This window comes from Simochromis diagramma, unplaced genomic scaffold (assembly GCF_900408965.1).
Source record: "Simochromis diagramma unplaced genomic scaffold, fSimDia1.1 OVJJ01000361.1, whole genome shotgun sequence".
Taxonomy (NCBI): domain Eukaryota; kingdom Metazoa; phylum Chordata; class Actinopteri; order Cichliformes; family Cichlidae; genus Simochromis; species Simochromis diagramma.
In genome coordinates, this window is record NW_024386860.1 from 3,455,450 (window position 1) to 3,469,104 (window position 13,655).

The 13,655-nt window shown below is 41.5% G+C and overlaps 1 protein-coding gene across 1 annotated transcript; it reads left to right on the forward strand.

The window, feature by feature from the left end:
* The first annotated feature begins 365 nt into the window (after window positions 1–365).
* On the forward strand, window positions 366–10,256 carry LOC120732274 (phosphatidylinositol 4-phosphate 5-kinase type-1 alpha-like). The gene is given in 17 exon segments (XM_040029744.1): window positions 366–489; window positions 3,831–3,865; window positions 4,443–4,529; window positions 4,776–4,906; window positions 5,000–5,117; window positions 5,596–5,748; window positions 5,883–6,071; window positions 6,073–6,183; window positions 7,609–7,844; window positions 7,954–8,037; window positions 8,159–8,207; window positions 8,402–8,486; window positions 8,578–8,748; window positions 9,390–9,522; window positions 9,603–9,665; window positions 9,786–9,885; window positions 9,964–10,256. Coding segments are annotated over 16 exon segments (1,791 nt in total). The 5' UTR covers window positions 366–443; the 3' UTR covers window positions 9,964–10,256.
* Window positions 10,257–13,655: the final 3,399 nt, after the last annotated feature.

A 13,655-nucleotide genomic window follows, 5' to 3' on the forward strand; every position in this document is an offset into this window, starting at 1 on the left:
GTGTCACCACCTGACTTACATGAAAGTCAAGTAAATACAAAAAGGAAGCAGACTGAATCAGGGCATCTTTGAAAACATCACTCCAAATCGCAGTCCTCCACCTGCAGAGCTACGGCGAACAAACAGAGCAAGAGTAGGCAGGAAAAGGGAAGCAGAGGTCATAAACCGGTGGAAATGAAACCTATTAGCTCCCCAAGAAGTTTTGACTTGTACCACGGGGCTGAATTGTTTTATTTTTACAACAAGAGTCAGTCGAAGCCAGCCGACAACTTCTTTTTTGAGTAGTGTATATATTCAATTGCGGGCGCCTTTCTGTCGCACTACAGCAAACTGAAACCGTCCCACGTCCCTCCACTGGAGGCGCTGTGGTGCTGCAGCAGCAGCAACACGAGCATCAAAATTCAAGTGTCGGCTCTGTCTATGATGTTAACAGTCAGATCGTAATGGCGACTGCTGGAACAGCAGACATGGGATCAGCAGCCCCGACAGGTATCTAGCCATCAAATCTCATTCCTTTCTCGTCTCAAAACTAGCGTAAAAAGCGATATCTACAGTGTTTTAAAGCATTGAAAATGATGCAACGCTGGAGCTCTGGCTGTAATTGAGCCTTCGTTAGCCGTTAGCTAATTAGCATCGAGGTTTTCCACCAAAGAAATGAACCAATCTGTGGTTCGCTTATTTAGCTGGCTCTTTAATAAATCCTGGTCTTCTCGTGTTAAAACACAAGAAGATTTTGTGTGCAGGCCACTCTTAAATATGGGGAACAATCTATTGATTTTATAGCGTGCTATAAAGTAATTCCCGACACCACGTTGACCAAACTGTTTTGTTATCAAGCCGGCTGTCCTGTTGACGCTTTATGGTGTTTACACGCAAACGAAGCAGGTGAAGGCGAGTTGAGATTTTATAAATAAAGATCGCCGTTGCTTGGTAAATGAATGGGACGTGTGTAATACTCCTGGTGTTAACACCCCCCCCAAAAAAAAAATAAATCAAGCATCTATGGGAAGTTAACGGTAACTGCTCCCACTCACGTCTTCCTCGCCTGTTACATCCCGTTTCCTCTTCCTCTGAACGTTTTGTGATGTACATGGATAAAAAAAAAAAAACGCTTTCACTTACCTAAGGGCTTCATTAAACACCTCCCAACTGTTACTGTACAAATATTTTCAGTTTAGGTGGTGTATTGTCTTTTTCTGCGTTCCTTTGTCACGCTTATCTAAGTCAATAAAGCAGCCTTAATTTATTTAACCACCTTTGTTTAGGATCACCGATATCAGACCTGTGCACTGCACATGAACTGGTTCCACTTGCTTCACAGATATAGATTGATTATGTGCTTTCAGAGACTTCTTTTTCCCCAAGATAAAGCACGCAATGGGGAAGATGCATCTCTCTAATCCAGTTAGTTGTGCATCACTCATTAGCTTCCCTGTATATGTTTGAGTTGCTCTGCTCCTGGTAACCACCCAGTCTGAATCAGTGAATAAAAATAGTTGCTTTTTAAAGCACTCCTGTGGCTCCCAGATGGCTGAAATCCAGGGACAGCACAAGCACAAGATGTAGCATTCACGCTCACAGACACTTGAGTGACAGTAACTCACTGTGGTTTCCCTAATAGCTTTTATCAGCGTCGTTTCCAAATCAGGTCAAGAAACAGTATATTTGTGGACTCTTCAGAAATGACCTTAAAGAGTGTGTCCATGGGTCATGGTATTGCCGTGCATGCTGTGGGCTGTGCGTAAACAAGGCTGGCAGGGACTTGTTTGGTACACAGAGAGGAACAGATGGTTTGCCTATTGTAGTGAGGCCTGCCGCTGATGAGCTAAAGTTATTGTTAGGGAACTGACTTAGTCTAATTACTATCCATAGTCTGCTGCACAATATATGCCATTAACTGGTTGTATATTGACCTTAATAAATACAGATGGTAGTAATAATAACAATCATAGCTAAAACCGGGCCATCTGGGGTTACTACACATGCAAGTACACATGATCCAAATTTAGTAACAGTCTGTGTTATCTACCTTAAACAAAATTGTCCATTTCTAAGTTATTTTTGGCCTTTTTGGTAAACAATATTCTATTTTACATGTTGAGCACATTTAATCATGTTTGTTTTGTAAACGGTCCTGATGGTTTTCCTTTTACAATAAAAGAAAAGTAGCAGTTGCTTAACTGACTTAATTATTTAGGCCATGCTTCCTTTACTTCTGTGCACACCTACTTTAAATGAGTTCAGTGTGGCGCATGTACTCGGTTAAGCCAGTTAGCCTGACCTTGTCCTGCTCCGCAGATATCAGGACTCAGTTCTGGAGGAGAGCGTTGCAGCGAGGTATTCGCATGGGTGTGCTGTGTTTGTGACTGTGAGCAGCAACTGCATGAGTAGTGATGATATAGTGTGTTGTTTTACATAATGAGAGGGAATGTGGGCAGAGCGATGCTCATTGTTTCCCAGCAGATTGCAGTGTGTCCCTGCTAACTCAGGAGAGATGCATGGCATTCAGTGAGTCTGTGTAATTATACATAGTCCTGCATTTCTTAGGTTGAAAATGTTCATTTTCTGTGCATTGCCAGGTTTAGATTTGATGGGGGTAGAAAGACAAATTTTCAGACTCACTTGTTACTACAGGTGTAAAATCTTTGTAGCCTTCAGTCTTTTTTTGTGTGTATATTGACCTATGGTACTGCAGTGGAGGAGATGTTGCCATTGGTTACAGGCTAGAGGTGATTGCAGAGTGGGCGATGTAGTAAGTGTATACACCAAGTTTATATAAGGACAGGACACAGGAACTCATTCGCTGTATTTATTTTGTTGCACTTGAGTGCCTTTCTTACCAAACATCTGTATGCTGGGATTTAATGACTTATCTCTGTTTAGCAATTAAGCAAAGGTCTTGGCTTGGTGTTTGCATTATTATTTTACAGGCACACAAACAGAAGCTGTTGTGTTTGGGGTTTCATGCAGGCATGAAAACCCTTCAGTGTTCCTTCATATCGCCATGCTGCATTAGCTTGTCACATGGTGAAATAAACATTGAATTACACAGAATTGAACAGAATATCAGTCTCATAGATCTCTAGTCGGATAACAGAGTTTACTAAATGGCCTAATTTAAAGGGGACCTGTTACCTCATTTCCTGCTTCATATTTCATTCTTGGGCTACAAGAGTAGCTTTGCATGATTCACTGTTCAAAAAAAATCCCTATTTATCTTATACCAGGCCTTTGTGCAGCCCCTCAGTCCATCACCGTTCAAAACAAAGCATTTAAAGAGTTGTTAGGTTGCCTTTAGGAAACATCTGAGCATTCATGAGCATGCTGGAGTGGATTTCAGTTATAAAATCAAAGTTAGTCTGAGGCTTAAAGTAGGCTGGGACAGCAACAGCTAGAAATTGCACCATTTTTTGAAAGGAGGTGGTGATGTTGACACACATCCTGGGGGAACAGATGAATGTGGAGCAGCTAGCTCATGGGAGAAGTAGTTCCAGTTCACATACTGGGTGCAGCCGGTAGTAACTGTGGCCACATTTAGGTTTGGGTTCATCATCGGTCTTATAGTCATCCGCCAGTGCTGGAAATAGCCTAATTAACCAGCACAGGGATTCATAAACAGTCCCTAACAAATTCGTCATTGGTCAAAGCCTTTCCAACTCAAACCCTTCAAATTTATTTCAAGCCTTGACTTTGAGTACTGACTGCATGGGTTGGGTTTCAGAGTCTCAACAAAGGAACTATACAGAGTGCTTACTCTATGTAGGATTTTCCTTGCAGGTTTTCGAGCACTTATCTTCCTCTCAATTTAACTTTTTCTGTTTTCTTTTTAGGGACCAGCAGCATTCGAAAAATGGCCCCCGCCGAGGTAACTATGGCAGATACTGTAAATGTAACTACTCTCAGCTCTAAGGGGAAAAGGAGAGCGGAGCAGGCTTATAGGGCTGAACTTTTTTTCATCCACACATTGGCAGCTTGAGACATCGGTCACTAAAAGTTTATTATGGAAGTGAGAGAGTGGCTCTTGTAACGCAGGAGAGCCACATTGTTGTTCCTCAAAGCTCTACATAGATTAATATTTAAAAGTTTTCTTACTTTGAAATATGAATAGTTACTCATAATAATACTGTAGGTTCAGAAACAATTATGACATTTTTGTAGCTCCAAAATCAATAAAAGGAGGAAGTGCAGAGGTAGTTTTTTGGTCAGGAATAGTAACATCAGGCTGATTGCTGTTTGATTAGTTTCCTGCCTTACAATTTGACCTTCCTCTGCAAGTTCAGTTACTTGTGAGCCCAGTTGATCGCTTGGTTAAGGCTGTCATCCATCTGGCCTAAAGCTTGCATACTACAACAGCTAGCTCATTGTTTTCTGCGTTTACCAGCACAAACACACATCAAACTGTGTTTGATTTTCCTTTGACAGCTTTCTGCCTCTCTCCTCAGATGCCCGGCTCTTCAGGCATGAGTATGAAGAAGACCATTGGACACCGGGGCGTTGAGACTACCACAGGAGAAACTACTTACAAAAAAGTAAGGGCAGGGGTCGGGGTCAGTGACAACAGTGATTTGTTGACACCCGCAGCACTGAGCCGGAGTGATCCAAGGTGTTTACAGTTCAGTGGGTTGGCCTGCATGTTTTGGTGTCTGTATTCTAAAATTAGTTTGGAAGTTCCTCTTGCTGGAAACCCAAGAATAGTGAGTGAAACAGCAGAAGTCACAGGGGTAAAATGCTGTTTGTTCCAGTGCTTACTCTCTTTTCCTCGCTGACCTCCCTAGACTACGTCATCTGCCCTAAAGGGAGCAATCCAATTGGGCATCGCTCACACAGTTGGCAGCTTAAGTCAAAAGGCGGAGAGGGATGTTCTCATGCAGGACTTTGTAGTTGTTGAAAGCATCTTCTTCCCGAGGTTTGTGATACGAGTTGTTTGAATGCATGAGGTGAACTGTTATTTTTCCATTTTGCATAGTTTAATGGTTTATCTGTTTCTTGCTCTTTCCAGCGAAGGCAGTAACCTGACCCCTGCTCATCACTACAGTGACTTTCGCTTTAAGACCTATGCTCCTATCGCCTTTCGTTACTTCAGGGAACTGTTTGGCATTCGGCCAGATGACTACCTGGTCAGTATTAACCCCAAGGCTTATTCTGCCATGTTCACCACAGCTGTGTGTGAATCTCTACATGCTGCATATATATTTTGTGGTTTAAGCAAACATGATCCCCTTTTGGAGAAATAATGAACAATAGCTGAAGGTTTTCTCCTTTTTTCTTTTTTTTCCTCAAAAATGATGATGCTTTTGTCTGCATCATCACCACATTTGCTGACACAGTGGGCATGGAGCTGCGCCATCTCAGACAGAATGATAAGCTGTGGTCCAAGTGCTTTTTGGCTCTGTTTTATTTTCCTCCTGACTCTTTCTCTGCTGTCTGTTTTTACAGTCAGCACTAGAAATGCTGATAATCATGTCTCTGTAGTTTAAATCGATCAATTGTGCAATCAGGAGCCAGTGACCCATATATCTTACTTCAGAAACACAAAATCTGTTTTGTTTTTTTGCATTTTATATTAATGCGGGTTCGTCTGTCTCTTTCTGGAAGTATTCTCTGTGTAATGAGCCGCTGATCGAGCTGTCGAACCCCGGAGCCAGCGGTTCCCTTTTCTACGTCTCCAGTGATGATGAGTTTATCATCAAGACTGTCCAACACAAAGAGGCAGAGTTTCTCCAGAAACTGCTGCCTGGATACTTCATGGTGAGTCTGGATAGAGTGGGAGGTAGGAGTTTTAGAATGAGTGACTATTACTGCAACAATTCTCAAGTAAGGGGAGGTTTTTCTTCTAATTTCAGTGTCTAATTTTTTTTTTGTCTGTTCCCTCTCCCTTTCAGAATATAAACCAAAACAAGCGCACCCTGCTGCCTAAGTTTTATGGACTGTATTGCGTTCAGGCAGGCGGTAAGAATATCCGTATTGTTGTGATGAACAATCTCCTGCCCAGAATCATCCCCATGCACCTCAAGTATGACCTGAAAGGCTCCACCTATAAGAGACGGGCTTCCCCTAAGGAGAGAGAGAAGGCCTGTCCCCACTCACAAAGACCTGGACTTCATCCAGGACATGCCTGATGGCCTGCTGCTGGAAGCAGAAAACTACAATGCTCTGTGCAAGACTATACAGAGGGACTGCCTGGTGAGTTACAGAGATGTGGCGGGTTTGTATAGATTGTTTATTGAAGTACTGAGCACTAAAGTGTATGGAGAATGGCTTGGCAAGCTCAAATAGTACACCACCACTTTACATTGTTGTTATCCTCTTGCATAAAAGATACAAAAAAAATGAAATTTCTCTACATACAGCATAAATGTGAAGAAATATCGAAGACTTTTTAGATTCATTTAGTTATTTTAGGCTATTTTTCCATATAATGAAAAGTCCTTACATTGTAAATGGCCTGCAGATGGCTTGACAGATTGTACAACACATGTAATGTCGACATGTAGTGCACTGGCACTTCATTAAACTTTACATTTTACAGAGACTACTATAATTTCCAATTTCTCCAAAGTCGATTAGTGGTTGTTGATAGTTGGCATTGGTTGTTGTTTGCTGTCATGCTCCAGGATCATCAACAGATGTGTGTAGTGCCGGAAAGATGACTCAAGCTTGCATGACACTGCAAACTAATACCTTATTTACTTTGAGGGATGGTATCTTTTGAAATGATGGGAGTAGACTGGTGCCAGTCTGCACGGACTACCAGAATGTTCTGTATCATTTTTCCTTTTAATCAGCAGCTGCACATGCTTTATTGATTCGATCCATTTCCATTATCTCATTGTTCCGGGGTTTTCAGCCACCAGAGGTTCTGGCTTTCCACCAAAGAAAAATCATTAGGACTGTCATTTGTATTTTTGTTTGTTTGTTTTTTGCTTTTTTGATTTGGGTGTGTTATTTAGTTAAGTTTAAAATAGATTTTCTGATCAGACGACTTTTTTGTTGTGTCATGTAAAGCAGATTATTTGAGTTATATCTTTTCACCTAATGACTGTGACTAACATCTAAATATTTGAATGCAGTTTGAAAGTAAATCACAAAACCCAACTCAAGACTTTTAAGGATTCCAAAATAATTTTTAAATATTTTTTTTATGTAAGAAATTACCTCTTGTGGTCCATACTTTGGAAATAACTGTATTAGAGGGTTACCTAGGCAACTGGCGCCTTGAAAAATCTCACTTTGATCCCTGTGTAGATGGGATGTATTTCAACTTTGGGCTCAAACTTTGTTTCCAGGATCAAGATTAAATCAGAATCAGTGGTCACATTACAAATATTTTTGTTCTTAACTGTTGCTGGATTGAACACTTAGACCTGTTTTGTCATATTTAAAAACCCTGCTGCTGTAGCGTAAGGAAACAGCAGCAGGGTTTTTAAATGAGGGTAATATATATGACAGCATGTCACATTTATTATTGTACACTCGTATCATGTTTTATTGTAGTGTTGCCAAAGTCTTTGGCGCCTGTTGTGAAACAGTGTGTCTTTGCATTGATTTACAGTTGGTTGTTCCAGTCGTTGCCAGACGATTCTCATTGCACTTGTTTCTTTGTTGCAGCTCCTGCAGAGTTTCAAGATCATGGATTACAGTCTGTTGATGGGCATCCACAACATGGACCAGGCCAGCAGAGAAAAGGAGCGTAGTGGAGGCAGTTTGGTCGACAATACGGGGTCTGAAGGAGCAGTGACCCCAGATCAGCGCCGACCACAAGCCCAGAAAAGTCTGTATTGCACCGCCATGGAGTCCATCCAGGGGGAGGCTCGAGGGAAGGGAGCTTTGGATTCAGAAGATCAGTGAGTGTGACCATCAGCACACCTGTATCAGCCTGTATTTGCTTGCTGGGGAAATTGTAGCTGTGAAATAATGGTGAATGAAGCAGTTGTTCATTCTGTGACCTTGCAGCATGGGTGGTATTCCTGCTCGCAATAGCAAAGGAGAGAGGTTGCTGATCTACATCGGCATCATCGATATTCTCCAATCTTACAGGTATGTGTGTCAGAGCAGCAAAATCCACTCTTTATATATGCATTTGATGCTAATTCATAAGCAAGATTCACACCACTTATGTAAGTTGCACTAAATAGTTTCATTATGTGATATTATTTAGGTTTATTAAGAAGTTGGAGCACTCCTGGAAGGCGCTGGTCCATGATGGGGTAAGTCGTACACTATACATCACAATATGTATTAATAGACTTTGATTGTAATTGTAGCTTGCATATTAACTGATTAGCTTGGACTACAAAGAATTATGACTGCTTTTTTTCACTTTTAAGAGTTGGTGAATTAAAAGAGAAATGTTGCTTTATAAGGTCTGTCAGGTTTTAATGATCCTTTTCCTGGTACTTAGGACACAGTTTCAGTTCACAGACCTGGCTTCTATGCAGAGCGCTTCCAACAATTCATGTGCAACACAGTGTTCAAGAAAATTCCACGTACGTCTGTCTTTGTAATTTTACTGCATTGAGAGCAGAGGTGTGAAAAGTCCCGATGATTGCACTGATCATTTCCTGTTGTCCTCTTCAGTTAAACCATCACCATCCAAGAAAAGCCGCGGTGGAGGTCAGGCAGGGCTTAGGAGGGCGCCCACTCTTGGAGCACCCACACCGCTCTCCCACGCCACAGGACAGTCATCTGTGGATTCCAGACTAGTTTACCACTCCCATTTTAAAAGCACAGAGTCCGAGGCGGACAGCGGTAAGAGCCAAGAAGATGAGGTCACATTAAGTAGATCTGTGGTTAAGTGGAGTGGTCACTGATGTGGGAACAAGTTCAGGCCCCAAACTTTTATCAAGCATTAAAAATGAAATTGGTGGGGAAAAAATTGAGATAAAGTTCAGCAGATAGCATCAGCAAACTACACATTGTAGTGACACTCAGTGACATTTGAAACACTAAAATTATGTTTCAAATGTCACTGAAATGTTTGGCGCTTTGTGTCATCTGATGTCACGCACACACACGTGCAAAGTCAGACCTGTTAGTTGTAGTTAATGTGAGCAGTGAGTGTCCATGTGTCTGTGCAGAATGTGATTTGTTAACTCTGACTGAGCCAATGTACAGTCACAGAGTCCTGCAGAAGCACACAGCTGTCGTGTGCTTACTTTCCACCTACTTTTCACCTGATTACAACTTCCCATCATAGAAGGCAAGAGAAAGGCAGTGCGCAGCATCAGCCTTGGAAAGACTAGTCAACTAGTTGCGCTCATCCCCATACTGTATCTGCAGCAGCTCCTTGCATTCCCCACAGGCTTAATTTTATTTTAAACTGCACTCAGCTTTGGATAAGATTGTTAAACTCTCTGTAATTGCCATATTAATATCTTTTTTTTCCTCAGGTGTGCAGTCAGGAAGGCCGGATCTGGTTCCTAGGACTCCTCCGCTGGTAGACAACCCTGCAGACTGCGAGGCCAATCTGTCCACCTCATCACAAGGCAGCACAGGAGTTGTCTCCACCTCTCCTCCCCTGCGGTAAAACCTCTCATCTTCCTTCTCGTGCTCACGCTGTGTTTTTTCATCTCTTCTGGTCTGACTCTGACTTTCCTCTGCAGCTCTGTAGGCGTGGAAGTGCACAAATCGGCAAACACGGACTGTGACCAGGCTGTTTCCCACAGGTACAGAGTACAGCCAATGATAAGTCTGTTTAAAAAAACAAAATCAATAAATATGTTTTTTTTTTTTTAACTCCTTATGTTAGTCATTGTGTCTCATTGATTGCTTTTTCCGCTTTGCAGTTTGGGAGTAGAAGGGGCTGCAGATAATTCAGGCAACCTGTCTGGAAATGAAGATGTAGTTTCTCTGTCGGACATCGTCCCTGAGACCAACATCTGTTAAGTAAGTGTGTTCATTTGCTAGTGTTTATGCATGGTGTCAGAAATACAAAACAATCTTAATTACATTTTTTCTTTGCAGTAAAAACACTCCCAGCAATGAGAGACTTCTGGAAACGGCGAGGTGGGTAGAAGAAAGGCAAAATGAACTGGAGTCAGTCATCCACCGCAGACCCTCCATCGCTCCTCTGCTGTTTTGTGACCTCTGCAGTTTATACAGTAGCCACCGAATAAAACAGCATGGTTTGCGACCGTGAGGAAAGCAGTGATTTGGACCATGTTGTGCGGTAGGCTCCAGACTTCCCCAGCCATCAGCACTGTCACTGTGTGTACATATTTGTCCACACCTATCCAAAACTGTCCGATACACACTCAGAAAAAGGCTTTCGGCCCTGAATTGAAGATTTCCCTTCATGTCCGTCTGCAGCGATGATATAATAAACAATATAATGAGTTGTATATTGTATTGAAAGAGAAATAACAAAAAAAGAGGTCATCTTCACTATCACCAGTTGATCATGGAAGGCAGTCAAATTATCCCTTGAAGAGCCAGTCATCCTGCCCACTATCCACAGCATGAGGAGATGTGGGTAGGAGTGGGCAGGGACGGTTCAGCAGGAACACACACACAAAAGCACATGAAGGGCATAGCCTACATAGGAGGAATGAATGTTACTGTGCGTTCGTGCACAGTCTAGGTGGGTTCACATTTCCGTGACTCCCACTCCGGCGTACCTGTTATTGCACATCCATCTCCCCTCAGCACTCTAAGCTATCCATGGCTCTCTCACCGTCATCGATAGAAATCCTTCAAATCAACACCTGCTGCTGTCGACTCTGTAGTCGTGTTTGCGTTTTTCTTTACTGATTGTACAGTATTCATTTAAAACAGCAGAGTTATGGGGTTTTAACCTGACCTATATGGTCATCTTTTTCTTATAAGTTATTTTTCTGGAAGCCTCAGTGGTGCCACATAGATCTTCCCACTGCTGAATGTACATTGTAGTGTTTTTCCACATAAAAAAACGTGTCTTATTTAGGGATGGGTATTGATAAGATTTTCACGATTCCGATTCCATTTTCGATTCTGTTTAACGATTCGATTGTTTATCGATTCTCTTATCGATTCTTTTTTTTTAAAAAAGGAGAACACTAAGGTCGATTAGCTTAGAACTTTGTTTTATATCTTCTTTTTGAATAAGATAGAAATTTAGGCGTAACATGGTCTTACAAACCCAACAGTGAGATCTTTAGAGATCCACAGCCTACGGCTCTTCAATGGGGTGTCACAGGGTCCCCAGGAAAAAAAAATTGTAAATGTAAAATAATAAAATAAATATTCTTCTGTAGCAATAACAAAGTATAACAAAAATTATTCTGTAGCAATTACACAAGAATATCCAGTAATGTCCCTGCCTACAATTAAACACATTCACTTACCGAAAATCGGGGCATCTGCTGTGGCAAATGGGTTCAAGCCTTTGACCACAAACTTAGTCACTGCTCGGTGACATTCGTCTATCCTGGCCTGAAAGGAGACGCTACCAGTAGACTGCAGCGAGAACTGCCAGCGAGCGCCAGCCAGACTCTGTCTGTCTCTCTCATCATGGTCACCTAAATGCACAGTAATGGCAGGTTTTGTAATAAGGCAGATTGCGCTAACATAATATGCACTGTTAGTTGATTATTTACCTGCCGCATTAACGGGAGAGGACGTGCAAACGTTACCGCTGCTGCTGGGTTGAGATTCACGAGTCCGGAGCGGAATTAAAAACACGACATTCATTTAAGGTCATCGAGTGTTTTGTGAGCAAATGCTTTTGCATATTCGTAGTGTTTCCTCCCTTAAATGAAATATCTACTTTTCAAGTATTGCAAGTTGCCCTGTTGTCATCCGTTCTCGTAAAGTATAACCAAACTTTTGAGCGTTTGAGCCGCCATGTTTCCTGCCAGGTAAATGACGCTCCGCAACGTGGTGACGTCATTCGGGGCGACTGGAATCGATAAGGGAATCGTTTGCAAAAATGGCAAACAATTCCAAGGAATTGAAACAGTGGGAACCGGTTCTCAACAAGAACCGGGTTTCGATACCCATCCCTAGTCTTGTTACCATGGCAGATCACATTTATACTAACCTGAACATCTCCCCTCTCTGTTTATGGCCGTATGTGCTGAAGTATAAGTGTAACAGCATTGCTAACCAGTAGATGCTGTTGAATTTTTAATTTAAAGTTGCCGTGCGTCATGTCTGTGCCTTTCCGTGTTTGTCCCCTTCCCTTACATGCGATGAAAACTGACACTTTTTACAGGTGAGTGCACTGGTTACACAGAAACCTGCCTTATCACTACAGCTGAAGTCCTCAAACTGCCATTTATACGTCTCGACCAACCAGTGAGTCAGTTTTCAGACTTTCAGTTTTAAACTCTATTACAATCTCCCTTTTTTTTTGGTTACGTCAGGTATTCGGTCACTGCGGTTTTTCATCTCAGCCAATCACATCGCTCCCTGTCACATCATACATTGAAGGATATACCGGCCTCCTCATTTCTGCTGGTTACAGAAATGACACTCGCTCACATCCACTCAGACCAATATTATTAACGATAAGTAATTTTTGTATCGTGTTTTTATGAAGTTTCAATGTGGCTGTGTTTATTCTACCTAAGTGATTTTTTTTTCTAACCCCAAGAGATATTTCTGATAGAGAAATCACTACAAAGTGACTGAAGGAAAACTTGAGACATCTCATTTAAAGAATCGTTATTTATGTTTGTTGAGCACATGTGGTCTATGCAGCAGAGAGGCTTGGGAAGAAATATGAGCTGTGAATAGAGAAAGAAGGAAAATTACTCATGTTCATCAATGCACAGCTGACGATTTAAGTCTTTTTGTATTATAAGCAAGTCACCAAAGAGAAGAGCAGAGTAGACTGAAGATTTAGTGCAGTTAACGTGAGGCTGAGGGCGAGGGCTTTAGATTACTGCATGGACTGATGGTTTCTGTATGGTAATAACACTGGGCTGACCTGTGTTTAAGGATTTATTATTAAACTGGATGTATTTTGTTTTTCCTGACGTTGAAAGTTTTATCTGACGTAAAATCCAGAGCCTGATAACATTTCTTTGTCAATTATTTCTTCATTTCAAGATTTATCTCCACATTCCTGTGAAATTCATTCATTTGTGGTAGCGTTTAGAACCTTTTAGTTGTACTTGAAATGAAATAGTTCTGGTAGTTTGCTGAAATGTAAACTAATCACAGTTATAATACAAAAATGAAATGCCACAGCCAACAGAGTAAACACTCTGACAGTGTCTTCAGATCAGAACGAGTCCGGGTTTGATTTTGCGAGAGCTGCATTTTGATGTTTTTATGTGATGACTTCTTTAAATTGGTTGCACTGGTTAATTGCTGGCTGCACACCAGTTTTGCTGGAGTAATGTACTACACCGTGACAAAAGGAAAAACCTCCTTTGGTGCTTCTAAGGCAGTACACTCAGTAGTAGACACTACAATGAATTTGAAGTAATGCAATATGAACCACAATCTGCCACTTTTCAGCTCTAAGAAGCATATTTATTGATACGACTGATTGCTGTAGGTTGAAGTGATGTGTTATGTACCTTTTTAGATGATTGTAAGTAAAGTGTATACTGACAGAAGGATGTCTGAAACTTTATAGCATGTGTTGCCTATAAAGGGAGACTGTTTGACAATTTCACTTTTTATATTTCATGTTTGGATTGTGATACGATAGATATATTCTCTCCATG